This window comes from Kogia breviceps, chromosome 18, assembly GCF_026419965.1.
Source record: "Kogia breviceps isolate mKogBre1 chromosome 18, mKogBre1 haplotype 1, whole genome shotgun sequence".
NCBI classification, from domain to species: domain Eukaryota; kingdom Metazoa; phylum Chordata; class Mammalia; order Artiodactyla; family Physeteridae; genus Kogia; species Kogia breviceps.
This window is the reverse complement of record NC_081327.1, coordinates 10,138,055-10,163,036: the sequence shown is the minus strand read 5'-3', so window position 1 is coordinate 10,163,036 and position 24,982 is coordinate 10,138,055. Positions and strand designations below refer to the sequence as shown.

At 52.1% G+C, this 24,982-nt stretch overlaps 1 protein-coding gene and 1 non-coding gene across 6 annotated transcripts; one reads left to right on the top strand and one right to left on the bottom strand.

Moving 5' to 3' along the window:
* Positions 1-749: 749 nt before the first annotated feature.
* Positions 750-24,769, bottom strand: XRCC1 (X-ray repair cross complementing 1). Of its 5 annotated transcripts, none has more exons than XM_067019462.1 (17): positions 24,708-24,769; positions 23,302-23,394; positions 14,182-14,292; positions 7,637-7,795; positions 6,583-6,657; positions 6,381-6,486; positions 6,070-6,179; positions 5,883-5,988; positions 5,436-5,694; positions 5,024-5,140; positions 4,021-4,114; positions 3,729-3,861; positions 3,093-3,147; positions 2,861-2,997; positions 1,534-1,624; positions 1,058-1,133; positions 750-952 (listed from the first exon to the last, which is right to left on the bottom strand). In XM_067019462.1, exons 4-17 carry the CDS (start codon positions 7,769-7,771, stop codon positions 839-841), a joined length of 1,608 nt encoding a protein of 535 aa, XP_066875563.1. In that variant the 5' UTR covers positions 7,772-7,795; positions 14,182-14,292; positions 23,302-23,394; positions 24,708-24,769; the 3' UTR covers positions 750-838. The 5 variants fall into 5 exon arrangements, with proteins under 5 accessions (XP_066875563.1, XP_066875560.1, XP_058900526.1 ...); XM_067019459.1 differs by having other exon boundaries at positions 3,093-3,144; positions 24,250-24,739; XM_059044543.2 differs by lacking the exon at positions 24,708-24,769 and adding an exon at positions 24,250-24,448.
* On the top strand, positions 12,785-12,856 carry TRNAK-UUU (transfer RNA lysine (anticodon UUU)). Its single transcript has one exon. It is a non-coding gene; the product is annotated as a tRNA-Lys (tRNA).
* Positions 24,770-24,982: the final 213 nt, after the last annotated feature.

Here is a 24,982-nt window from a genome sequence, read left to right as displayed (position 1 = left end):
AATTCCCTGTCGTTAAGGTTAAATAGCCACCTGTGTCCAGTGGCTACTACACTGGATGGCACAGCTGCCAGGACTGTGCCCACCTTTCCAGCTAGGTCTGCCCCTAAAGCCTCGTCACCAGAGGGGCCGTGCTCCTTCAACTGCCCCCCAGGCACCAGGCTGGCTCCCATTTCCCGGCCTTCGCCCACACCACGGCCCCATCCCACCTCTACCTTGATTCTCTAACGCCCAGTTCAGTTCCCACCTTAAATGTGGTGGAGCCTTGAAGGGGGTTCAGGATTTGGCGGGGGGGGGGTGATTAAAATGCCCCTTCCCCCAATTGTACCTCCCAAATGACGTGCTATCCAACAAGGCTGGTGACAGTTTCACAGCTACTTCTGAGAGCCCTAGAGAAAGGGAGATGTCCCTGGCCCAGAGAGCTGAGACTTAGAGAGAGAGAGGCCTATCCCATGAATATGCCAGGCCCCCAGTCCAGGACCCCCAGAGGGACAACCGAGACACAGGAATGGGCTCCAGGGGGGTCAGAACCAGCTGAGGGTGGTGCTGTCAGATTCCTAATTCCCTGCCACCTGCCACCAAAGGGGGGAGGGGCCCCAAAGAAGTGACAAAGAGCTCCTTCCCTACCAGACCCCAGGTAGAGAGCCCTTCGTTCTTTCCGGGACCCCAGCACAGGAGTCATTAGGCAGCCCAAAGACCCGGCCTTCAGAGGGGAAGCAAAACCAGACATAAGACAGAACGCTGGGAACCTGTTGTGGGTTCTGGGAGACACGGGTGAGAGGGGCAGCCGCTCCAAACCAAGTCCCCTTTTATTAAACTCATGTGTGTGTGAGCACATACTTCACGCCTGGGGCACCACCCCATAGAGCTGGTGGGGAAGTAACTTCTGCTTCTCGTTGCAACTGTAGATCCACCGGGGACGGACGAACACCAAGGAGGGGTTGTCCATCAAGGCCTGCAGGGTCGGGTGGGGTGCATGCAGGAACGTGTGAGCCAGGAGGGGGTCGGCGGGATGCTAGGGCAGGTTTGGTCTCCCTCTCCCTGCCCCTTCAGGACTCACCTCCTCGAAGCTGGGGTCCCACTCCTGTGCCGTGATCACAAACTGTACCCGGTCGCTCATATAGTCCTCGAGCTCCCTGGCAGGGGAAGAAAAGAGGCAGAGAATCGGTGTCCCCTCTCTTGACACCCTACTCCCCAACCATCCTCGGAGGCCATTCTCCATCCCCACCCATGTCTCCCCTATAGGCCGCCTGCGGGTCCCCCACTCTCCCACGTGCCAGGCTCGCCACAGCCCCGAAACCGACAGCTCCCGCAGGCGCCAACCCTTTCAGAAGGGCACTGTGTAGCCTCGCTTTAGAGAAGAGGAACCCGAGGGGAAGCTATGCATCCAGGGCTGCCGGCAGAGTGAACAGGACGGGCACGGAACTCCACAGCCTGTGCCCAGCCTGGGGGTACGCCATTCTCCATCCTCCTGATGACCCTTCTCCCCACGACCTACCACACCTCCTCCCCTGCCTCCCGTCCCCGGAGACTGACCCGTTGAAGGCCGTGACGTAACGGCTGAGCGTCCGCCGCTCGTCCCCCGGGAACTCCCCGTACAGGAAGAAGTGTTTGCCCTGGAAAAAGTCTGTAGCGGAGATAGCGGGAGAGCCAAGCGTGAGGCCCCTGGAGTCCCAGGGCACCAGCCAGGAGCCACAGAACACGCCGAGGCAGGACAGCAAGGCCGGCGCAGCGGCCGGAGGGGGAAAGGGGTGTCCGTGTACAGCCTGGCACGGGAATAATCCAAGACAAGCAGTGGTTCCCGGCCAGGCCCATCTGAGCCTCTGGGGAGTTTTGCTTCGTTTTGTTTCAAGAATGATAAAAGACGCAATTCCTATTATTGCAACATGTTTCTTATACCAGGTCAATCACTTCATTAGCTTGGCCTGGCCTGGAAATTTCACATCCTGCCACTTCCTCGCCATGGCGGTCCCACTCCTTGTTAATCAGTGCCTTCTCTGGCTCTGACCTTCAGGGTGGTTCTCTGTTCCAGTTTGACATGATTTTCCATCAAGTTGCCAATGCCATGTTTGGGGCTTTGGAGGATCAAAGTACTTTCCTGCCCATCACCCATGAGGAACCGAGCCGAAACGGCTTCTTCCAGTGGCCACTGACCCTCACCTCTGCTCAGACCCTCTGACTGCCCGGCTCTCCCTTCATTCTCTCTCTCTATTTTTTTTTTTTATTTGGCCTCACCGCACAGCATGTGGGATCTTAGTTCCCCGACCAGGGATCGAACCCGCGCCTCCTGCAATGGGAGCACAGACTCCAGAGTCTTAACCACTGGGCCGCCAGGGCAGTTCCCCTCTCCTTTCATTCTTGACCTGGCCCTGCCCCACGCCCCCACGATCATGTCTGGGGTGACGAATAACAATGCTGGCATCATGTAGGTCCCAAAAGAGATCAGCGCCCACAGCACCTGTGTTCCCCAGGCCCCACCACACGCTGACAAAGCTGAACCCGGGGGGTGGAGCCTGGGCACCTGCAGATTTTAAAAGCCCCTGGGTGATCCTGAAGCCTAGGGAGTGGGAGGCCCCCGGCGTGATGGAGTGGAAAGCCAAAGGGGGTCTCGCCTGGGGCTGGGCTGTGATGGAGGCGGTCACAGCAGAAGTCAGGACAGGGACAGAGAGGGAAGTCAGGAGAGGATGCTGAAAGGAAGGGAACAGGCCTAAGAGGACAAGGAGGTGGCAAAGGCTAGGGACTGGGGGTGAGGAGCCTGGAAGACAAGTCACAGGGGGCAGCAACCATCCCAGGACGGGCTGGGGCAAGTCATGGCAGAGAAGTAACAGAGCCAAAGCCCACATCAGGAGGGATGATTTCCCACCTGGGAGCTCGGGAATCGGCAGATTGGGAGACTCTGGAGGACCTTCATTGTCCGTGTTCTCATCCGTGGATCCTGCGTACGGGTCCTTGCCGTTCTCCTCGCCAGAGGGCGGCCTTTGTTCCTTCCGCTCAGCCACCCTGGAGAGGCCAAGAGGGGTGGGGTAGGAGAATGCAGACCAGATGCCCCTCCCCGCAAGGCCAGGGCCACCCTGACCCCCCAGCCCAAACCCTACCTTCTCAGCTCATCCTCGGTGTCCCCAGAATCTTCTGCCCCATTGTCCTGTCCTTCTGAGAATGGAAGCTTAGTCAACGCGAGGCCCCTGACTTCTCTTCTGGGAAGACCGGTAACCTTCCCTCCCAGTCTCACACCTGAGCACAGATGCAGGCATCCCAACCCCCAGGCTCAGTGGCCCTCCAAATCCAGTTAGAGGTTGTGGAGGGTGGGACAGCCACCCTCTACCCCAGATCCCTTGCCTGGAGTCCAGCCCCTTCTCCCTCAGACCCAGGATCCAGGCTCCCGACCCCTCCCCACTCAGACCCAGGATCCAGGCCCCGGCCCCTCCCCCCTCAGACCCAGCATCCAGGCCCCCCGGCCCCTCCCCCCTCAGACCCAGGATCCAGGCCCCCGGCCCCTCCCCCCTCAGACCCAGGATCCAGGCCCCCGGCCCCTCCCCCCTCAGACCCAGGATCCAGGCCCCCGGCCCCTCCCCCCTCAGACCCAGGATCCAGGCCCCCGGCCCCTCCTCCCTCAGACCCAGGATCCAGGCCCCCGGCCCCTCACCCCTCAGACCCAGGATCCTGGCCCCTGGCCCCTCCCCCCCTCAGACCCAGGATCCAGGCCCCTGGCCCCTCCTCCCTCAGGCTCTGACCTGACTGCTCCCCCTTGGTGTCAGTATCTTCCTGGGGCCCTGGTGAGGGTGGTTTGGTCTCTTCTGGGGTTGGGGGTCTCTGGGGTGAGCTAGGTCCTGCTGCCTGAGAGGGCTTGGCTTTGGTCTGGGGGCGCTGAGGAGGGAGGGTGGGTCAGCAAGGACAGAAGGGGCAGCGCGGGTGTGAGCGTGGGGGGGGCGCCTGCAGGAGGCAGGTGTGAAGTTTGGGTACCATGACACACCCATGTCGTCCCCCCCACTCCACCCTCCCCCGCCTGTGCTGGGGGCATCAGACCTTTCGGGGAGGCTTGGGGGCTTCATCCCCACTGCTGCCGCTGTGAGAGCCCCCCTCGTCCTCACTGCTCGAGTCTGGCCCAGCCATGAGGTACCTGGGCGGAGGAATCAGGCCTCAGACAAACAGCAGATGTGTCCTCCGGGGGAGGTGGGGAGGGGGCTTAGGGAGCAACAGGCACTGGCTATTGATTCAGTATTTACTAAATACTCAGGGTGGCAATCGTGGCCCCTCTCCCAGCCCGCCCTCCTCCCAGGTCCGGAAGGGCCCCAGAGACCCCCAGCCACCCACACCAGAGACCAGAGCACTTCCTGGCTTCCCTTCCCTCTTCGGGAAGAAATGACTCATTTCAGAAAGGGAACAACAAAACAAATCAGAAATAATTCTCCCCCTTGAGAATCAAAGTCAGTCTCTCATTGGGCGCTGAGTGCCCCTGCAGCTCCTCCGGGCGGACACCAGGCTGACGCCAACCGTGGCTCCTCCGCCCAGGCATGCTCTCTGCCTCTGTTCAGCCTGGCAAACCTGTTCTCTTCCTTGAAGACCCCTAGCTCACTGCGGTCCTCCCCTTGGGCCTGCCTCCAAACTGTTTTAGAGCTAAGTCCAGCCCCTCATCGAAGTCAGAGGCCTTCGAGGGCAGGACCCGACGTCCGGGGCCAACGTTGCACAGCCCAGCCTGGCGCCAAGCAGGGGCTTCGGGTGAAGGAACGTGAACGGGTCCCAACACTCCGCTCTCCGCCCTGAGGCTTTGGGAATGCCGTGACTCCAGCCTGCAGCGTCCTTTTCCTTGGCTAAGCAGACTTCCCAGAGCCCTGCACCGACCACCCCCCCTGCCACCCCCCACCCGTGTCTCCCTGCCCTGACCCTCTTCCTGTGGGAAGTCGGCTGACTCTGGGCCAGCAGGGCCCGGCCGGATTTCTCTCCAGATCCCTGACACTGCCCAGCATGGGGACAAGGGGCAGGGTCAGGGTGTGCGTGTGTAAACCACACGCGCGCAGTGAGGCCTCACCTCCGAGAGGGCAGCCGCCGCCGCATGCGGTGACAGTCCAGCACCCACTCTTTCCGCACGATTCGGCCTCCGAGGCCTAGGACCTGGCTGTACTTGGGGGTGTTGGCAAAGGCGCAGCTGGCAGGGAGTGGAATGGAGGGTGTCAGCCCGGTGTGATCTGAGAGGTGAAGGGCAAAGAGAGACGAGGGGCACAGAGAGAGAGAGACAGGGAGAGACACGGGGCAGATGTGGGAGAAGCAGTAAAGACACAGGGAGGCCGAGGGGAAGACTTAAGAATCAGGGGCAAGAAGAGAAAGAGAACAAGAGGCAGAGGATACAGAGAGGTGAAATAACAGAGAGAAGGCAACACGGAGGAGACGAAGGGAGGCAGAGGACAGGCAGCGGGGAGTGTGGGGAGGGGGCGCAGGCCTACATGAGGTGGGTGCTGTCTGGAGTCCAGTCTGGCCGATACTTGGCCCCCAGCTCCAGGGCCTTGTCCCGGAGCTCCGAGCGGAAGGGGTTCTGGAAGCCGCTCAGCACCACCACCACACCCTGGAGGATCTTCCCCAGCTCCTGCGGGCCGGTGCGGGGGGCCCTGGGCTCAGCGCCTTCTCCTCGGGGCCTCCCTGGCGCCACCCCCCGTGCTGCAGCAGGGACAGGGGCAGGGGCTGGGGTAGGGGTGGGAGCTGGCACTGGGGAGGCCAAGGAGTGGATTCAGTCAGTAGGTGTAGGGCTACACCCCCAGCCCTTCCCCTCATCAGACCCAGGATCCAGGCCCCCGGCCCCTCCTCCCTCAGCCCCAGGATCCAGACCCCTGGCCCCTCCTCCCCCAGACCCAGGATCCAGGCCCCTGTGGGAACAAGGAATCCAGTCTGCTCACATTTGGGTCTCTTGAGGGCGGGTGGTGAGGGCTGGGCGGACGGTTTGCTGGGGGTCTTCTTTTCTTCGTGGCTCAAATCCAGCTTCCTCTTGCCTCTGGGGGACTCCTGAGGATGAGGGGGTGGGATGGGCTGAGGCCTCCAGCTCACCTCCTCCCTCTCCACCCCACCAGGGTGCGATGATCTCACCTTGGAGGTGCTGCCTACTGTCTTGGAGGCCGGAGAGACGGAGGAGGCGGCACTGGAGGCCTGCAGTGTAGCAGCTGCATAGCTGGGTCCTGCTGGGTCACTGGCTGCGACTGCAGAGGGAGAAAGTGGAGCCAGGTTGAGAGGGCTGGACCCTCAGACCCTTTGGCTCCTATCCATGGGACACAGAGTGTTGTTCCCAAGACCCGGGAGTGACCCAGGAGTCCAGGTCCGCCCCCGACCCCTCCTCCCTCAGACCCAGGAGTCCAGGCCACGGCCTTTACTCATTCAGGACCCAGGTTTCCCGCACTCACCTGCGGGGGTCTTGTTGATCCGGCTGAAGAAGAGAGCCCCGGGTCTCAGGGAGCTGGCGCTCTCATCCTCCTCCTTCACGCGGAACTGGCCGAGCTTGGTCACTTTCTAAGGTCCCACAAGGTCAGCGCAGTGGGAGGGCTGTCAGCAGGGGGGCGCGAAGAGGTGGGGAGAAGGCTCTGGGCGGTGGCAGGTAGAGCTTACCTGGGATGAGGCCTCGGCCTCCTCTTTGTCTGGGGGGCTGTGAAACCTTACAAAACTCAGGCCATAGGGCGCATCCTGGGAGAGGAGGGGTGGGAATCAGGGAGTCTGGCCAAGGACTAAGGCTTGGCCCCAATCCCTTTTATGTACAGAAACCCCTTTCTGGCTCTTCCCCTCCTATGGACACACACATGCGGAGAAGTGCCCGCATGATAATGACAGGGATAATAACAGCAAGTTGTCATTGAGCCCTAACTTGGGGTCAGGCTCGGTGCAAAGCCCTTTACATGCACCAGCTCCTTAAGCCTCAGAGCAATTGGCAAAGGCTGCTGGGTGTCTAAGCTAATCCACTCTGCGTGCCAAACTCCTGCCTGCGGAATGGGAGGGAGGGCTGGGTGTCACTTCTGGAACTCAGAAATGCTCTAGACTCTTTCCCCCTCTGCTGAGTGGATGCAGAGCCATGAGATGGAAGGAGACTGGGCCCGGGATGACTGGCCAGACAGCTCCCGGGACAGATCCAGAGGCATAAGAAGTATACCTTTACTGTGTGCTGTCATTACATACTCGGGTCTCGTCACCACAGCTTAGCATCCCTAACTTACAGCAACCCCATAAGGATCAGGAAACTGAAGCCAGAGGTCACACAGCTAAGGAGTGGAGAAGCCAGGTTTTTGTTTTTTTTTTTAAACATCTTTATTGGAGTATAACTGTTTTAAAATGGTGAGAAGCCAGGTTTTAAACCAGCATTCTGACTCCAGATCTCGTGATATTAACTCTGAGGCCCAATTCTACGAGGCCCCACCTCCAACAAGTCAGCAGCTCCGCCTCCCAATTCCCCTGAGGTCTTCCAGGTCATCCTTCCTAATCTCCCTCCAGGAAGCGAAGATTCCTACATGGGGAGCACCTCAAACCAATTTCAGAGAACGCAGGGACCCAGCCTCCTTGTAATCCCACGGGGAGACCAAGTGTCCGGTCCTCCCAGCCCTCTGGGACTCAACATCGGCCTCCCGCCTCTCTCGTGGCTCAGGACCAAGGACCCCCCGCCCACCCTGGGTACCTTGCTGTAGGGCTGGCTGCAGACAATTTTGACACGGTCCCAGCGCTTCTCTGCTGCTGCCCGGACCAACTTGTCGGGCCCAAAAATGCGAACGCGGTTGGAATTTGAGCCACTGCGACTCTCGGAAGGGGACATGAAAGACGAGGTGACCAGAAGGACCTGGGATAAGGCACGGAGGATGAGAACCAGGCCTGGCTGGTTTCAGTGACACCTCCTAGGGGCTGGAAGAGGGCAGGGGCCTGAGCAGGGACCAGGGAGTCGCCAGATCCAGCTGTACCTCAACCTGCCTCAAGGCCTCTAGACCCTTCTCACTCCTGGGCCTTCCAGTCAGTCCTTCCCTGACACAGGCTCCAGAGGGGTCCTTCTAGTCCCAGATCGGAACCGCCCTTCTCTAAATTCTTCCAGAGCCTTCCATATCTGGCCACATGGGGGGAATCCTCAGGATAGGGAGCTTCAGGAACCCTCCCAGCAGAGGATATTCACAATGACTGGCATAATTTTCAAACACATTATTGTATTTTTTGGGGCCGTACCACACGGCTTGTGGGATCTCAGTTTCCTGACCTGGGACTGAACCTGTGCCCTTGGGCAGTGAAAGCGTGGAGTCCTAACCACTGGACCACCAGGGAATTCCCTCAAACGCCTTTCGAAATACACAGCTGAGTCAGCAGAAGGGAAGTATTTGAGGCCAGAAATTACAATGCAGAATCCAAAGAGGTAGGGGGGCTGCCCCCATTACTAAGTGACTGTATCTCAGTTCAAACCCGCCCTCAAAAAACAAACAAAATAAATAATAGAATAAAACAGAAAAAAATAAAAAAGAAGAAAAAACAAAAAATATTTTTAAAACAAAACAAAACACCCCACCCTTGGTGGCTCAGCTCTGGGATGCTGGGGACATTTCTATTCTCCAGCTGCTCCTTGTCAGGCCCTGCCAGCAGGGGGAGCCAGAGAGACAGGATGGAGGAGGGAGGCGGGCTCTGAGCCTCCTTGCAGATCCCCCCGAGCAGCACCCAGGTGCGCTTCGCTCCTGCATCTGGCTGTTCTTCCCCCGGGGCGGCAGATGAATCCAGTTTGCAGCTTCCCAACACCTGCAGAACTGGCCTCGCTGCACCCTTTCAGGGACATACCAGAACCAGCCAGGGAGCTCCCCTTCCTCAGGGTCTGAGTTTCAGCTCCAACGGCCCCACCTGCAAGCTGTGAAACATCTACCCATCAGTCATGCCAACCTCTTCCTTTTGTTCCTCCAACTACGGGTGGTGACTGCTCCCTGCAGTTGCTTCCGCGTCCTACCTTAGTCTTCTGGCCTCTTCAGTTCAATACCTCGTTCCTAATTCTTTACGTTAATTCTCTCTGTTAAACTAACGGGTGTGGTTTCAGCCTCCTGGTGGGACCCTGACTGATACAGTGGGTGGCACTGATGTTGGTGTTTGCCCCGTTGCTGATTCCAGGTGGCACAGAGCTTGATTCTAAAGGGCTCGAGGTGGTGGTAGCAGGAGAGACCAGGAAAGAAAGCCTGTGCTCCAAGTCAGGAAGAAAGGCATCTTAGGGACCATGCCACAGAGCAGAGAGCTGGGCCTCTCCAAAGGACAACACCCTCCGTGGGTAAATTAGGGAGGAATGTGCCTTGTGGGAAGAGTCAGTGGGAGGCTTTAGCTCTGTGGGGACAGCAGAGAAAAGCTGAAAAATTCTCTCTGGAGACTCCTAACCGCAGGTCTGTACTCTCAAGGATTTGGAGTAAAAATCCACACTAGTTATCTGCGTGGAAAAACCGAAGGTGAAAATTTTAAGTAGTCCCATGTATGTAGTATCACCTGGTGCCGGGGCAAATCCTCTTTGGAGGAATGTACTTCAAACCAGGCCCTCAAAGAATTCCCACAGATACATTCCCCAAAAGCAGAATTAACAATCACACACACACACACACACACACACAACCATGAGGCATAAGGAAACAGGCTGCCATGATTTAGGGTCAGCAGAAACCACAAACTACAGACTCAGACCCACAAAGACTGCACATATTGACATTATCAAACACACAATATAAAAGTAATTGTGTTTAATAGTCTAAAGAAATAAATGGAGCTATTAACAGTATGACAAAGGAACAAAAACTGACCAGGCAGTTTTGAAAAGCAGTGGAAGAGCTGTGTGCCCAACACTAGGGGATGAACCATGATTGGTCCAAGTGGTCCAATTTCCTCTGCCAGTGGCTGGTCCAAGGATGGGCAATTTGATGTTAAGAGGAAGGCTGCTAGAAGGTTTTGGGAAAGATTTTCCTTATTCATTAAAGAGAAACAGAGGATGGAAGAAAACCACTGCTTTTCTGCCATTCCACTCCTCCACTTTCTGCTTTGGATGCTACTAGGTGATGGACGGAGCAACAGCAATCATCTTGTAACCATGTGGCCAAGTCCAAAAGAATCAAGAGGTGCCCAACCAAGCACCCTGACTTTGTTCAGCTGCCCAATCAACTGTGGGTCTGCCTAATGCTGGACTTCCCTCCTAAGGAAACAATCTATATTCTTAGGCAGTAAGCCATCTTTAGTTGGGTGTAACCTGTTACTTAGTCTCTTTTCTAACTGACATGCTGTGAAATTAGAAAACAAAAGCTTTTTGCTGAGAAAAACATAGACTGTAACTAGGTATTTTTTTATGCTCAGCTCTTGATTATGAAAAGGAAACAGCAAAGATGACAAAAATTATACAGAAGGGAAGCCAGCTCCCTGGCCTTGACTACACTTGTTTATAAAAGGGCTGATTTTGGGCTTCCCTGGTGGCGCAGTGGTTGGAAGTCCGCCTGCCGATGTGGGGGACGCGGGTTCGTGTCCCGGTCCGGGAGGATCCCACGTGCCGCTGGGTCCATGAGCCATGGCCGCTGGGCCTGTGCGTCCGGGGCCTCTGCTCCGCAACGGGAGAGCAGGAGAGGCCACAGCAGTGAGAGGCCCGCGTACCACAAAAAAAAAAAAAAAAAAAAAGGCTGATTTTGAGCCGATGGGAGAGCTGAATTACCATCTAGTGACTAAATGAAGGGGCAACACAAGCTGTGACTGGCAGCTGCCACCCACACTAAGGGAGAGCCTCCCTCTGAACATACTCTCCTCCCATTCACTGTGAAGAGAAAACAGCTCCAGTTGTTTTATTATCCAATACTGTCTTTAAGGTCCTAGGATTAAACCTTTATTCTCTAGACTGTGTTAACCTTGCAAGCTTAGATACCCCCTTTGCAGAACTTGGAGGGGTTAAAAAAAATGTGTTGGGACTTCCCTGGTGACCCAGTGGTTAAGACTCCGTGCTCCCAAGGCAGGGGGCCCAGGTCTGATCCCTGGTCGGGGAACTAGATCCCACATGTCGCAACTAAGAAGTCCGCATGCTGTAACCAAGACCCAGCGCAGCCAAATAAACAAACAAACAAATAAATATATATATATTTTTTATGTTGATGATTTGGTAGAAAATGTTACTAGTTATTAAAATATGTGCCTTTGGCTTGGTTTGTATGGGTGACATCAACACGGACCAGCCCTGCTCTCGGCCCTTTTTCCTTTTCTTTCTTGGCTCTTCAACCGTATCTAGTCTCTGGGCAGAAGCCAGACCTTATAAGGCCCAGAGTCTTTAATTCAGTCTTGGCTAGGAGTTACAACAAAACTTCCAGCAGAAGTTTAATTAAAAACCTTGAGAGAATGGGAGATTATTGACATAGGGGTTTTCAGACTCTGAAAAGATCAAGCCCTAAGCTAACCACTCCACCTTTCTAGGTAGATAAGATAAGAATAATAAAGATTCACATGCCCGATTAGATAAAGTTTTAGCTAAAAATGCACTTACTCTGCTTCCATAATTGTAAAATAGAATTTTGATCTAAATCTGTTTGCCAAGAAGAACATAAAACTTTTTTTTATAGTCCCAGAGGCTGTTGATTTTATTTAAAATTTTAAACAAGGAGGCCATTAGACTCAGTGACTCTAGTGCCTTAGGTAGCCTAAGTAAACCAACCAAAATCTATGCCAGAGCTGGTGAACTCGAATCTAAGAAAATGAAATCAACTAACCGTGAATAGCCAAATCACTCGATTTTCCCAAGTAAAGGAACCATTTAAGCTCTAGCCAATTAAATAATTGCTTTGCTTTGCTTCCCCGTTTTCTCTCTAAACATCTCTGTCCTAGCCCATCCACACAGCACTCCTAATCATTTTTCAGTTTTGGTCGCCTGATTTGAATTGTTTGCTCAAATAAACTCTTCAAAACATAATGTGCCTTAGTTTGCCTTTTTACAACTTATAGGACTTTTATTTTATTATTACTATTTTTTTGGCCACACCACGTGGCTTGTGGGATTTTAGTTCCCTGACCAGGGATGGAATCAGGACCCTCGGAAGTGAGAGTGTGGCATCCTAACCACTGGATCTCCAGGGAATTCCCTAGAACCTTTAGAATAAGAATGTGTGTTCAAGGAAAACCTCACTGGTTAAAATGTACCTTGTAAGGTGGAAAAAGCACTTGATAAAATTCAACACACATGCATTTAAAAGACTGGCAGTATCAAGTATAAGTAAGGATGGGAAGCAAAAAGAACTCATATACTGCTCAAGGGAATATAAACTGGTACAACCATTTTGGAAAACTGTCCATTTCTAATAAGGTTAAAACATATATCTACCTGAAGACCCTGCAATTCGACTCTTCGGTATTTACCTAAAAGAGATCTCTATACAGAGGCCTGTACAAGAATGTTCACGGCAGCTTTTTTCATAACAGTCAAAAAGTGGTGGACTTCCCCGGTGGTGCAGTGGTTAAGAATCCGCCTGCCAATGCAGGGGACACGGGTTCGAGCCCTGGTCTGGGAAGATCCCACATGCCGTGGAGCAACTAAGCCCGTGCACCACAACTACTGAGCCTGCGCTCTAGAGCCCACGAGCCACAACTACCGAGCCTGCGTGCTACAACTACTAAAGCCCGCGCGCCTAGAGCCCGTGATCCGCAACAAGAGAAGCCACCGCAATGAGAAGCCCGCGCACTGCAACGAAGAGTAGCCCCCGCTCGCTGCAACTAGAGAAAGCCTGCGCGCAGCAACAAAGACCCAATGCAACCAAAAATAAATAAATAAAATAAATAAATTTATTTTTTTAAAAAAGTGGTGGGGAGTTCCCTGGTGGTCCAGTGGTTAGGACTCAGCACTTTTACTGCTGGGGCCTGGGTTCAATCCCTGGTTGGGGAACGAAGATCCTGTAGGCTGCACAGCATGGCCAAAAAAAAAAGTGGCAACAGCCCAGATGCCCGTCAACAAGAGAATGGATGAACAAATTGAGATCGACGCTTACAGTGATACTGTTCAACAATAAGGTGGAACAGACCGCTGACACATATATGATATGTTAGAACATCAAAAAACCAGTATGTTGAGTAAAGCCAGCCACAAAAAAAAGAACACATGCTATAAAATTCTACTGATGTGAAATTCTAGGACAGGCAAGAAAAGAGATGGGTGGTGGCCCGGGCTGAGGGTGGGAGGAGTGACCGCAAGGGAACTTTCAGGAAGGCCAGCGACGCTCTATGTCTTGATCTGGGGGACAGTTACGCAGGTTGTACATCTGCCAAAACGCTGACGTGTGCGTTTTATTATATGCGAAATATACCTCAATTGAAAAAAATTTGTCACTGCAAGAAAACTGATTTGTAGAAAACTGATTTGTTCACTTAAAATTGTAACCTCTCTTTTTCACAGTAGGTTTATTTTTACCCAAAATCATTTTGCTGATTGACCAGCTGGCTCATTATGATCTCACCATTCCAGCTTGAATTCATTCAACCGGTTAAAAAAAGGATTGGGCCAATTTTTAAAATTCAGTAAGTCCCCTACATACAAACGTTCAAGTTGCGAATGTGCCCCTGGATGGCAGCTGTTGTGCTGGACTGCTGTAATTTTCAAGGTACTCTACTGTAAGATTAAAAATGATTTCTTTATTTTTTGTGTTTGTTTTTTATGTATTATCTGTGTGAAAAGTATTATAAACCTTTTACAGTGCAGGACTATACTATTGTGTTAGTTGGGTACCTAGGCTAACTTTGTTGGACTTATGAACAAACTGGACTTAAAAACAGGCTCTCGGAACGGAACTCATTCATACATGTAAAGGACTTACTGCATCTATAATAGAGCAAAAGGCTTGTAAACATTTGTCACAAATAAAGTAACTAAGAGATGTACCCCAAGCAATTCGGAATCTCAACTGGCTGCGACATCTCTGAGAAGTTCTGGGACCAGAAGAAAAGGAGTTTTGCTCTCAAGCAGCGGCTGAATGGTAGAACAAACAGGTGCCTCTGGTTGTTTCTGCAACCATGTTGCAATTTCAGCCAAATCCTTGCTGCATACAGCTTATCACCTGGGCCTGCTCTTTGTCTCCTGGAACCCTGGGCTCCTCCACAGGGCCACCGCCAGGGTGGCTCGCCCCCAGCCTGGCCTGGCGCCTGGGGCCCCAGTGGGGCCCTATGGTGGGGGGGGGTCAGGGATCAGCAGGGGGCCCACCTCAAGGCCCTGCTTACCTCATAGTCCTGCTCCCCGGCGCCTCCAGCTGAGCTGCCCGCCAGCACCTCCACGAAGGCTGAGCCGTCATTCCCGATGTCCACGCTGTGTATCTGCTCCTCCTTCTCTAACTGCAGGGGAGGGAAAGCGCACTGTCAGGGCTGCTCTGCACCACCCCCCAGCTCTCTGTGGGGCCTTGGAAGATGGATGACCCCCATCCGGGCCCCCTTGTCTCCTTGCAAAATCAACTCGGTGACAGTGAAGATAGGGCTGCGTGGGGCCACCGCGTCCCCTGCACGCAGCACAGGGTGTAGAGTCAGAGCTCGAAAATATTCACCGACCGGCTGCATAAGCTCCCACACCCACTTCCCTGACTCTGCCAGACTCGGCCGGATGGGCCCCTAACCGGCCACCACGGAGCTCTCCTTGGTGGCGCTATGCAGACGAATGGCACATCTGTCACCCCCAACCCCAATCACACAAGGCTCCGGGGAAGCTCCCTGAGGGGAGGGGCCGAGTCTGGTTTGGCTCACCACTGATTCCTGGGTTTGAGTCCCAGCTCTGGCACACGCTGGCTATATGGCCTTGTCAGCTCACCTCCTGGAGCCTCAGTTTCCTCATCTGTAAAGTGGGGATGGTCACCCTATCTAGGGTTATGCACATAAATACTACGGCCTCAGGGCCTGGCATGTAGCAGGCACCCTGCCACTGCCAGTCAGGAGGCAGTATTAGTCGCTGCTTGATGACTATTGTCAAAAGATGCCCTGTCACCTCCCAGTCGGGAGGTGGCCCGGACACTGCCTGCACTCTGCTGCAGGCAGGAACATCCCTCCAGGGAAGCAAGGAGCCTGGGCTTGTGGGGAGGCCAGCCTGACTTCAAATCCAGCCCTGCCACTTCCAAGCGGTGCAGCCCTGGGGGGCATATAACCTCTCTGAGCTGCAGTTTCCTCACAAGTGAAAAGGGAGGGTCATCAAACTAGTCCTCCTTCCGAGGGGAGTCTACATGACACATACTAACCACCGCAACCCACAGCCATTGCAGCGGACACCTAAGTGCTCAGACGTGGCAGACCCGTAATACCTGTATCTCCTCTCGGCCCTACAGCTCTGCAAGACAGGAGCTGTTATTATCTCTATTCCACACGTTAGCAAATGGAGGCAGGAAGCAGTTGTGTCACTTCCCTGAGGTCACACAGCTGGTGCCCAGGCAGCCTGGCTGGGCTAAAACAAAGGTGTAAGCAGGGCTGCATTCCTTCTACAAGTTCTGGGGGAGAATCGTTTTCTTGTCTTTTTAAAAATTATTATTAAAGCTTTTTTAAAAAATTAATTTAATTTATTTAATTTATTTTTGGCTGCGTTGGGGTCTTCATTGTGGTGAGTGGGCTTCTCATTGCGGTGGCTTCTCTTGCTGCGGAGCACGGGCTCTAAGCTCGCGGACTCAGTAGTTGTGGCGCACGGGCTTAGTTGCTCCGCGGCATGTGGGATCTTCCAGGACCAGGGCTCGAACCCGTGTCCCCTGCATTGGCAGGGGGATTCTTAACCACCGCGCCACCAGGGAAGCCCATTTCCTTGTCTTGTTTCCAGCTTCTAGAGGCCCCTGCACTCCTCGGCTGTGGCCCCTTCCTCCATCTTTGGAGCCAGCAATGGCATTGCTCCAACCTCTGCTTCCGTCTTCATATCTCCTCTGACTCTGGTTCTCCTGCCTCCCTCCTTCCCTCACAAGGACCCTTGTGATTATGCTGCACACACACACACCCCCGCCCCAATCATCCAGGCCAATCTCACCATCTCAAGAGCCTCAGTTCATCACATCCACAAAGTTCCTTCTGCCACGTAAAAGACATATTCACAGGTTCTGGGATTAGGCTGTGGATATCTACTGGGGGCATTATTCTGTCTACCACACTTAGCTAAGCTCTTCCTGGGCCAGGCATCACTGAATCCTCACAACCACCTTGGAAGGAAGGGTCTGTAACTCTCCCAGCTTTACAGATGGGGAAACTGAGGCTCAGACAGGTAAATAAATGGCTCACATGTCACACATATCTAGTGACTGGCAGAGAAATTCAGACCCAACTGCCTGACAACAAGCCAACACTGCTTCCCAGTTCCCCAGTTTCAATCCTTGACATAAAAACTCAACAGCTTGGGAATTCCCTGGCGGCCCAGTGGTTCACACTCCGACCTTCCACTGCAGGGAGCAAGGGTTCGATCCCTGGTCAGGGAACTAAGATCCTGCAAGCCGTGGGGCGTGGCTGAAAAAAAAAAATCTCTGCCTCTCCCACATTTAAAGCATGGGGCCCTCCATCTAGTAGGATGTATATATTTGTATTTTAATGAATGGTTCTTATTTCATATACGACTCCTTCTACTTTAAACACACATACTCCCCTGTCTTTCTTTTGATAAATAAAAAATCTCTTATGAAAACATGGAACCAACCTATATGCCCATCAGTTTATGAATGGATTCACACTGTATGATATCCCCTACAATGGAACAGTATTCAGCTGTAAAGAGGAATGCAGCACTGATCTAAGCTACAACATGTAGGAACCCCGAAAACCTGATGCTAAGTGAAAGGAGCCAGACACAAAAGGCCACATATTGCATGGTCTTATTTATATAAATGTCCAGTATAGACAAATCCATAGAGACAAAAAGTACATCAGTGATACATATACACATTAGTATATATAAAGTAGAGAACCAACAAGGACCTACTGTATTGCACAGGGGACTATACTTCATATTTTGTAATAACCTATAATGGAAGAGAATCTGGAAAAAAATCTAAAACTAACAAAACATTATAAATCAACTATACTTCAATTTTAAAAAACTGGAGGGACTTCCCTGGTGGCGCAGTGGTTCATACTCCATGCTCCCAATGCGGGGGGCCCGGGTTTGCTCCCTGGTCAGGGAACTAGATCACATGTGCATGCCGCAACTAAGAGTTCGCATGCCACAACTAAGGAGCCTGCCTCCGCAACTAAGGAGCCCTTAAGCAGCAACTAAGGAGCTCACTGGCCTCAACTAAGGAGTCCACGTACTGCAACTGAGAAGCCCGCCTGCCGCAACTAACACCCAGCACAACCAAATAAAAATAAATAAATAAATGAATTTTTTAAAAGTTTAAACTAAAATAGTAATATATTTTTTCTTGAAGATTTAAAAATTAAAAAGAAGGTTAGTATCAAGTGTTGATTTAAATGTACACCAGCAGTGTTAAATGCAGATTAATTCAGTAAATTCACTTGAGCGAAAAAAAATAAAATAAACAATTGAATTCCCTATTTTAAAAAAAGTACATCGGTGGTTGCCAGTGGCAACGTGGGGAGAGGGGAATAGGGAGTGATCGCTTAATGGTTTTCGGTTTCTTTTTGGGGTGATGAAAATGTTCTGGATTAGACAGCAGTAATGACTGCAGAACATTGTCAATATACTAAAAAACCCTGAATTGTACACTTCAAATGGTTAAAATAATGACCTTGACATTACGTGAATTTTACCTCAAGAAAAAAGACGTGAGTGTTCAGTAAGTATCAGCTGTTAGGAGAAAGACTTAAGCACAAGATGAGTCATCTGTGGCCTAGGTTTGTGTGCACCTTTCCCAGGAACACAGAATTCATGACAGTGGAAGAAATGAGACATGGAAGGTTTGCAAAGTCCCAGAGACATCTTATTAAAAAAACTGTTCCAAGACAAATATCATATGATATTGCTTATATGCCGAGTCTATTAAAAAAAAAAGATACAAACGAACTTATCTACAAAACAGACTCACAGACTTAGTGAATGAACTTATGGTTACGAGGGGGAAGCGGGGTGGGAGGGGGATAGACTGGGAGTTTGGGATTGACATGTACACACTGCTATATTTAAAACAGATAACCAACAAGGACCTACTGTACAGCACAGGAAACTCTGCTCAAGACTCTGTAATAACCTAAATGGGATAATAATTTGAAAAAGAATAGACACATGTATTTGTATAACTGAATCACTTTGCTGTACACTTGAAACTAACACAACATTGTTAATAAACTCTACTCCAATATAACAACCACAAAAAAACTGTTCCACATCCATGAAAGAATAAGGTAGAACTTGATGCACCATTTAAAAAATCAGATAGAACTTGATGCACCATTAAAGAGAATAAGGTAGAACTTGATGCCATGACAATGGATCTCCAAGATAGAGTTTCTTGGAAGAAAACAAGGGAGAGGACTGTTTACATACAGTGTACTTTTTAAAAGGCGGGGAGGGGTGGATATACATGCTTGTACATCGACAGAGCGACCCGGGGGGCCACATGAGAAACCACAGGAGGGAAGACCTGGGCAGCAGAAATCGGGAGGGCGGGGGTAGGGAATGGAAGCAGGTGGTGAGGAGGATTTTTCCTTTTCACTGTATACCCTCCCTTTTGTGCTTTTTGATTTATGCACCATATGCATACAACACCCATTTGCTAAGTAAAGTTAACAAAATCACAGTGGTTATCTCCAACAATGGAATCCTATGCAGCCACACCCAGCAAGGAGGATGAAACTAACAAAATGAAGCTAACAAACAATGCTGGGGAAGAAAAGAGCAGTCAGAGGTGAAAGTACTATATACCCTGTGATTCCATTTATGAACAATTCAAAACCAGCCAAAGCTCATCAATGCTGTTAAAAATCAAGGTCACGGGGCCCCCCGGTGGCGCAGTGGTTGAGAGTCCGCCTGCCAATGCAGGGGACACCGGTTCGTGCCCCGGTCCGGGAGGATCCCACGTGACGCGGAGCGACTGGGCCCGTGAGCCATGGCCACTGAGCCTGCGCGTCCGGAGCCTGTGCTCCGCAACGGGAGAGGCCACAGCAGTGAGAGCCCCGCGTACTGCAAAAAACAACAAAAAAACCCCCCAAAAATCAAGGTCATGGTTACCCTTGCGGGGGGCAGTGACAGGAAGGAGCACAAGGGGACGTGGGAGGGGGGTGTGTTCTGTTCCCTGATCTGCTCGGCAGTACACAGGCTGCAGTTTGTGATGATTCACTGGACTGTATGCTTTGCTGTATACACGTGTCATGTCAAAAGAAGGTAAAAAATTTTAAAACACCACAATGGCAAACTGGGTGATGAGAAAACCACTGAAAAACAGAAACAGAATGTGTTCACCTTGCTACTGAACATTTTTTCTAAAGAACACATCACACCTCAGCATCGGGGGGACGGGAGTTACACCTGGGCTGCGTCTCCGCCACTCCCACAGGCCCAGGAGCGGTTAGCAAAGAGGCTGGAACTGCCCTCCTGGGAGCAGGCGATGGGTTGGCGACAGAGCCTCTTTCCGCCACCGCAGACGAAAAAGGCGTGTGGGGCTGTCAGAACAGAGGGCTGAATCCCAGATGGTGATACAGAGATATTGTGAGATACTATTTGAGGGGAAAAAAAATACACAGTAGTAGGAAAATCCACAGATCAATCTACGTGTCTTGGTGTCCTGAAATTTCCTCTTATCACTTGCTTGAAAAGAACCAAAATTAGCATTCGGTGAGCCTGGAGTCACCCTGCATGCTGGCAACTGCCAAATGCCATCAGATTTTCCGAAGGGTCTCCAACGCGAAATAAATTGACAACTGCTGTGACAGTGCTGCCTGCTCCAGCACTTTTCCCCTGCAGTGTGTTCTCAACCTGGAAACCTCACAGAAGATTCTGTGAGAGGGGGCTTCCCTGGTGGCTCAGTGGTTAAGAATCCACCTGCCAATGCAGGGGACATGGGTTCGAGCTCTGGTTCGGGAAGATCCCACAGGCTGCAGAGCAACTAAGCCCGTGCGCCACAACTACTGAGCCCACGCGCCTAGAGCCCGTGGTCGGCAACAAAAGAAGCCACCGAAATGAGAAGCCCTCGCGCTACAACGAAGAGTAGCCCCCGCTCCCTGCAACTAGAGAAAGCCCGCACGCAGCAACGAAGACCCAACACAGCCGATAAATCAATCAATCAATCAATCAATAAAAGATTCTGTGAGAACCTAAGTCACATTCTGTTCCTCCTCTGCTCAGAGGCCTTCCACGGCTCCCATCTCATGCAGAGTAAATGCTTAAATCCTTACAATGGCTTTTAGGCCTTATGTAGGTTAGGGGTCCTCTACCGCCACCCCATCAGCTCCTACCCCTCTCCCGTCAACTCCGCTCCACCCACACACAGGGCTTGCTGTTGTCCCTCCAGCCCGCCAGGCACCAGCCAGGTACCAGCCACGCACCGGCCTACCAGGCGCCAGCCTGCCTTGGACTCTGTTTCTTTCCCAGGTACCTGCATAACTCACTCTGCCTGAAGGTTAGCTTCTCAGGAAGGCCTTCCCTAACCCCCTATTTAGAAAAAAAACCTCTTGCCACAGCCTCATCTCCCACTGGAGACATTTCTCATTCCTCTTTTTATCTTTTTTTAATGTTTATTTATTTATTTGGTTGCACTGGGTCTTAGTTGCAGTAGGTGGGGTCCTTACTTGCAGCTCGGCAGCTCCTTAGTTGTGGCCCATGGGCTCCTTAGTTGTGGCACACAAACTCTTAGTTGTGGCACACATGTGAGATCTAGTTCCATGACCAGGTATCGAACCCCAGCCCCCTGCATTGGGAGCGCAGAGTCTTAACCACTGTGCCACCAGGGAAGTCCCTCCTCACTTGTCTTAACCATGTAATTTCCTCCCTAGCACTCATCACCTGACATACGTACGTTTTACTTATTAATCTGTAAGTCTTTCCTTGCCAACGTAAAATCTCCCCAGGACTGACGTATGTTTGTCTTGTGCTGTCCCCTGCACTACGCCCCAGTACCTACAACAGTGCTGGGCCTACAGAAGGCGCTTCTATGAATGAATGAACAAACGAATCCACCCACTCCCAAGTCTCCAGGGCCTGTCCCTGTGCTGACAACTCCTACAGCCCTATCTCCAGCTCCATGTCCAATCACTAGCTGTCCCCTCGATGTCCCAAAGTCATAGCAAACCCGGACATCCCAACCAATGTGTCACCTTCTGAAGCTGCCCCTTCTCGAGGTTTCCCACTTTGGTGACAGTTGCAAGATCCCCTTTGGTCTCCCAGGGCACAGAATCCTATGCCTTGTCGGGTTCCTCTGGCTCCCTCGCTCCCCGTACCCGGTCTCTCCTTGCTCCCACTGCAACTGGGGTGCAGACCCAAATGGGATGTTCCTGATCATCTCCTGATCAGAGAGCCCAGCAGAATCATCGCCCAGTGATGAACACATGAATCCCTCCCTTTACACAAACACCTGCCTGCTGACAGGGCACTTCTGCAAACATCACACCACCGGATTTTCACAACCACCCTGGGCTCAGATCACATTATTCCCAGTGGGCAGATGGGAAAACAGGTTCAGAGAAAAGAAACCATCTGCCTGAGGTCACAGGGTGAGGAAGAGGGACATGTGGGGTCTTCAATGAATGTCCCAAGACTAAATTAGAAAAATTGGCTCTAGGCAAGTTGTATAACCTCTCTGGGCCCAGTTTCTTCCCTGTAAAAGGGGATAATAAAAGACTCGAGGTCATGGGGTTTTTACGAGGATTCAATGAATTAACCCATGTGAGGTGTTTAGAATGGTGACTGGCAGTTGTAAATTTTTTTCTTTTAGTTCCCTGACCAGGGATTGAACCCGGGCCCTCGGAGCGTGGAGTCCTAACCACTGGACCACCAGGGAATTCCCGGGCAGCTGTAATGTTGAATAAATGTTAGCTCTCATTCTTCTTACTATGTTAGGGACCTAGGAGATATTTAAATTCCTAAACTCATTCAGAAAATCTTGTGGGTCTGTGTATTTTTCCTGGGAAGAGAATTCTCAGATTCTCCCGAATTCTCAAAAGGTTCTGTGAACCAAAACTTTTTCAGAACCACTGGGCAAGAGAGACACAATAACATGTTTTAACACAATCAGGTAAGCCTTGCCCTCAACATCCCTCCCCAAACACCCCCTACATTCAGAAGGCAGGAATGTGGCCAAAATCAAGAAAGCCATGGTATGAACACAAAGCAGCCTGACAAAGTGGCTGAGAACCCACAAGAGGTTCAGGTCTTAGCACCGCCATTTATCAGTGGTGGTAACAGCCCCTACACTATCCAATTCCATGAAGACTCAGGTCACACAAGTAAACCACCCAGGGCGGCGGCACCAGGCAAAGAGCAGATGCTTGGTAACACACCTAGCTCGCTTCTCCCACCAGTTTCTTATGCCGGAGAGGAACAGCCTGTTTGGAATTCTCTAACCATCTTGGGTCCAACTACCCTTTCCTCTTTGCCTCCCTCCAGCTTCACAGAGAATGTACCAAAGCGCTCAGCATCCCAGACACGGTAGCTTACACCGGCCACTTCACTTCGCCCTGCCCTATGCCCCAGTTTCCTCGTCTTTAAAATGAGGTTGAGGGCTTCCCTGGTGGCGCAGTGGTTGAGAGTCCACCTGCCGACGCAGGGGACGCGGGTTCGTGCCCCGGTCCGGGAAGATCCCACACGCCGCGGAGCGGCTGGGCCCGTGAGCCATGGCCGCTGAGCCTGCGCTCCGCAACGGGAGAGGCCACAGCAGTGAGAGGCCCGCGTACCGCAAAATAAATAAATAAATAATTAAAAAATAAAATAAAATAAGGTTGATTGTGTGGGGACTTCCCTGGCGGTCCAGTGGTTAAGACTCCACACTCCCAATGCAGACAGCCCGGGGTGGATCCCTGGTCAGGGAACTAGATCCCGCATGCCGCAACTAAGACCAGCGCAGCCAAATAAATACATATTATTTAAAAGAAAAAAATGAAATGAGGTTGATTGGCTTAGATGGTATGAGACAACTTCCAGCCCTGAGCCCAGAGACTTTCGAAGGCAGGATATATGGCAATGGGTCACTCTGTTCCAGCTGAAAAAACTGAGGCCCCGAAAGTAGCAGCAACCTACCTGGGCCACACACGGATTCATCCCTGGCCTAGTGCTTGGATCGCCTTTCTCCCCTGCTAAGCAGCACAGCGACCACACTGCTCGTTTTCCAGGTGAGGAAGCTGAGGCCCAAAGGGAAAGTGCCTCAACTCACTGCTAATTATCTCCAGGGCAGAGTCGGGACCCTGGGTCTCCAGACTCCTGTTAAGGAGATGGGGGGAGGGCAGAATCACCTGGAGCACCACAGAGATGGTCTTCTCGCCCGCCCGGGCTGCCCGCCATTTCCGGTAAGTGTCTGCCTTGAGAAGGTTTTCTGCACGGTAGGTCTGGGGAGAAGAGTGGGAAAGGGAAAGTTAGGGTACAGAGATGAGAGCTAGGTCCCCAGCTCTCGGATTATTCCATTGAGATCCCCCAGATTTAAGTTTCCCTATTAATCCCCACACACTCTGCCTTGTGTCCCCTACAGCATTTTCCCCGGGAAATTCACCCCTGGGCCTTCCAAGGAAGCTCCCCTATCCCTCCTTTTCTCTCTGGAAGTTCCTCTATTCCACATCTCTCTAGAATTCCCTTATGGCCTCTGAGAAACTCTCCCATGACCCTCCTTAGAATTCCACGAAGTCCCTTTTGTGAAAGGAAAATCAAAATGAAGTCGGTATTGCTAAAAGGGCTCTCTAAAATGGAGCTGGGAGGCCACTGAGGAATTGTGACCATGCAGGTCTCAGCCTGGATGGAATGTGACCTTTTGACCACGTATTGTATTAAACACAGGCATCCGGAACATCTACGAGTAACTCGAGATACTCATCGGACACTTACCGTAAAGTAACACATGACGGCCTATCTATTTATGGGACCTTCACCCTAAAGTAACTCATGACAGCCTCTTCTTTAAAGCCAAATATTTCTTGTATCAGAGGCAATTATAATTCTCTCTAGACAACTTTAACCACCTGGTGACCTTTGTCCTCATTAGCCCCTGACTCTCTCTCCCAATACTCTTTCCGTTTTACGGAAATCGATGTCTCTCTACTGTCAGTTCCTAAGACCCCCAATAAAGTTCTTTTTTCTTCGCAGCCCGGATACTGATGATTGTTCAACCCCTTTTAGACTCCAAAAGTTCTCCTAGAGCCCCCTCAAGAATTCCTTCACTTCTTCCAACCTCCTCCACGCCAGTCCCTCACCGAGTCCTGGCTACTGCAGGATACCACATGGCGGAGGCGGATCTCCGGCATGTCAACGTCGTGGGCTTCGCCTGACCAAGAAGATGCTGGAGGGTCTGAATTTAGGGTGCAGACAGCTGGGGCGCCCTGCGCGGGCTTCACTGCGCAAGCGCACGAGGCCCGGGCCTTTCAAACAGCGGCGCGCCGGCGGTTGCGTCACACTGCGCAAGCCCAGTGCGTCTCTCCCGAGAGAGGCCAGAGGGGCTGAGTTGCCTAGTAACGAGCTTTTCCCGCCTCCCTCTGGCCAAACCGCTCTCTAGCCCCTCCTCCCGGTGGCTTTCACACTAGGTCTTCTGGGCGCCTAGCAACCGGCGTGGCCTCCAGGACTGGTCCCCAGAAGAAATTCCACCCCAACTGAAGCCTGGAAAGCAAGAGGCCAGCAAATCTGAGTGGATTTTTGCAGGGAGCCTGGAGCCTACCGCAACAGGATCCCCTCCACCGGTCGCTGGCTACCTTCCCCATGCCCGTCAGCAACGCACGCACGCGCGCGCGCACGCGCACACGCACACACGCGCACACACAATCTCTGATCTCTCAAGCTTATGCCTGAGGCAGAGAGAGTGGGTAAAGAACCTAAATAAAACACAATGAAAAAAAAAAAACCACAATGCACGTGCCCAAACACACATCCAGCCTTGAGTGCTTCCAACCAACCATGCCTCAGTTTTCCAATGTGACCTATGGGCATCTGTCT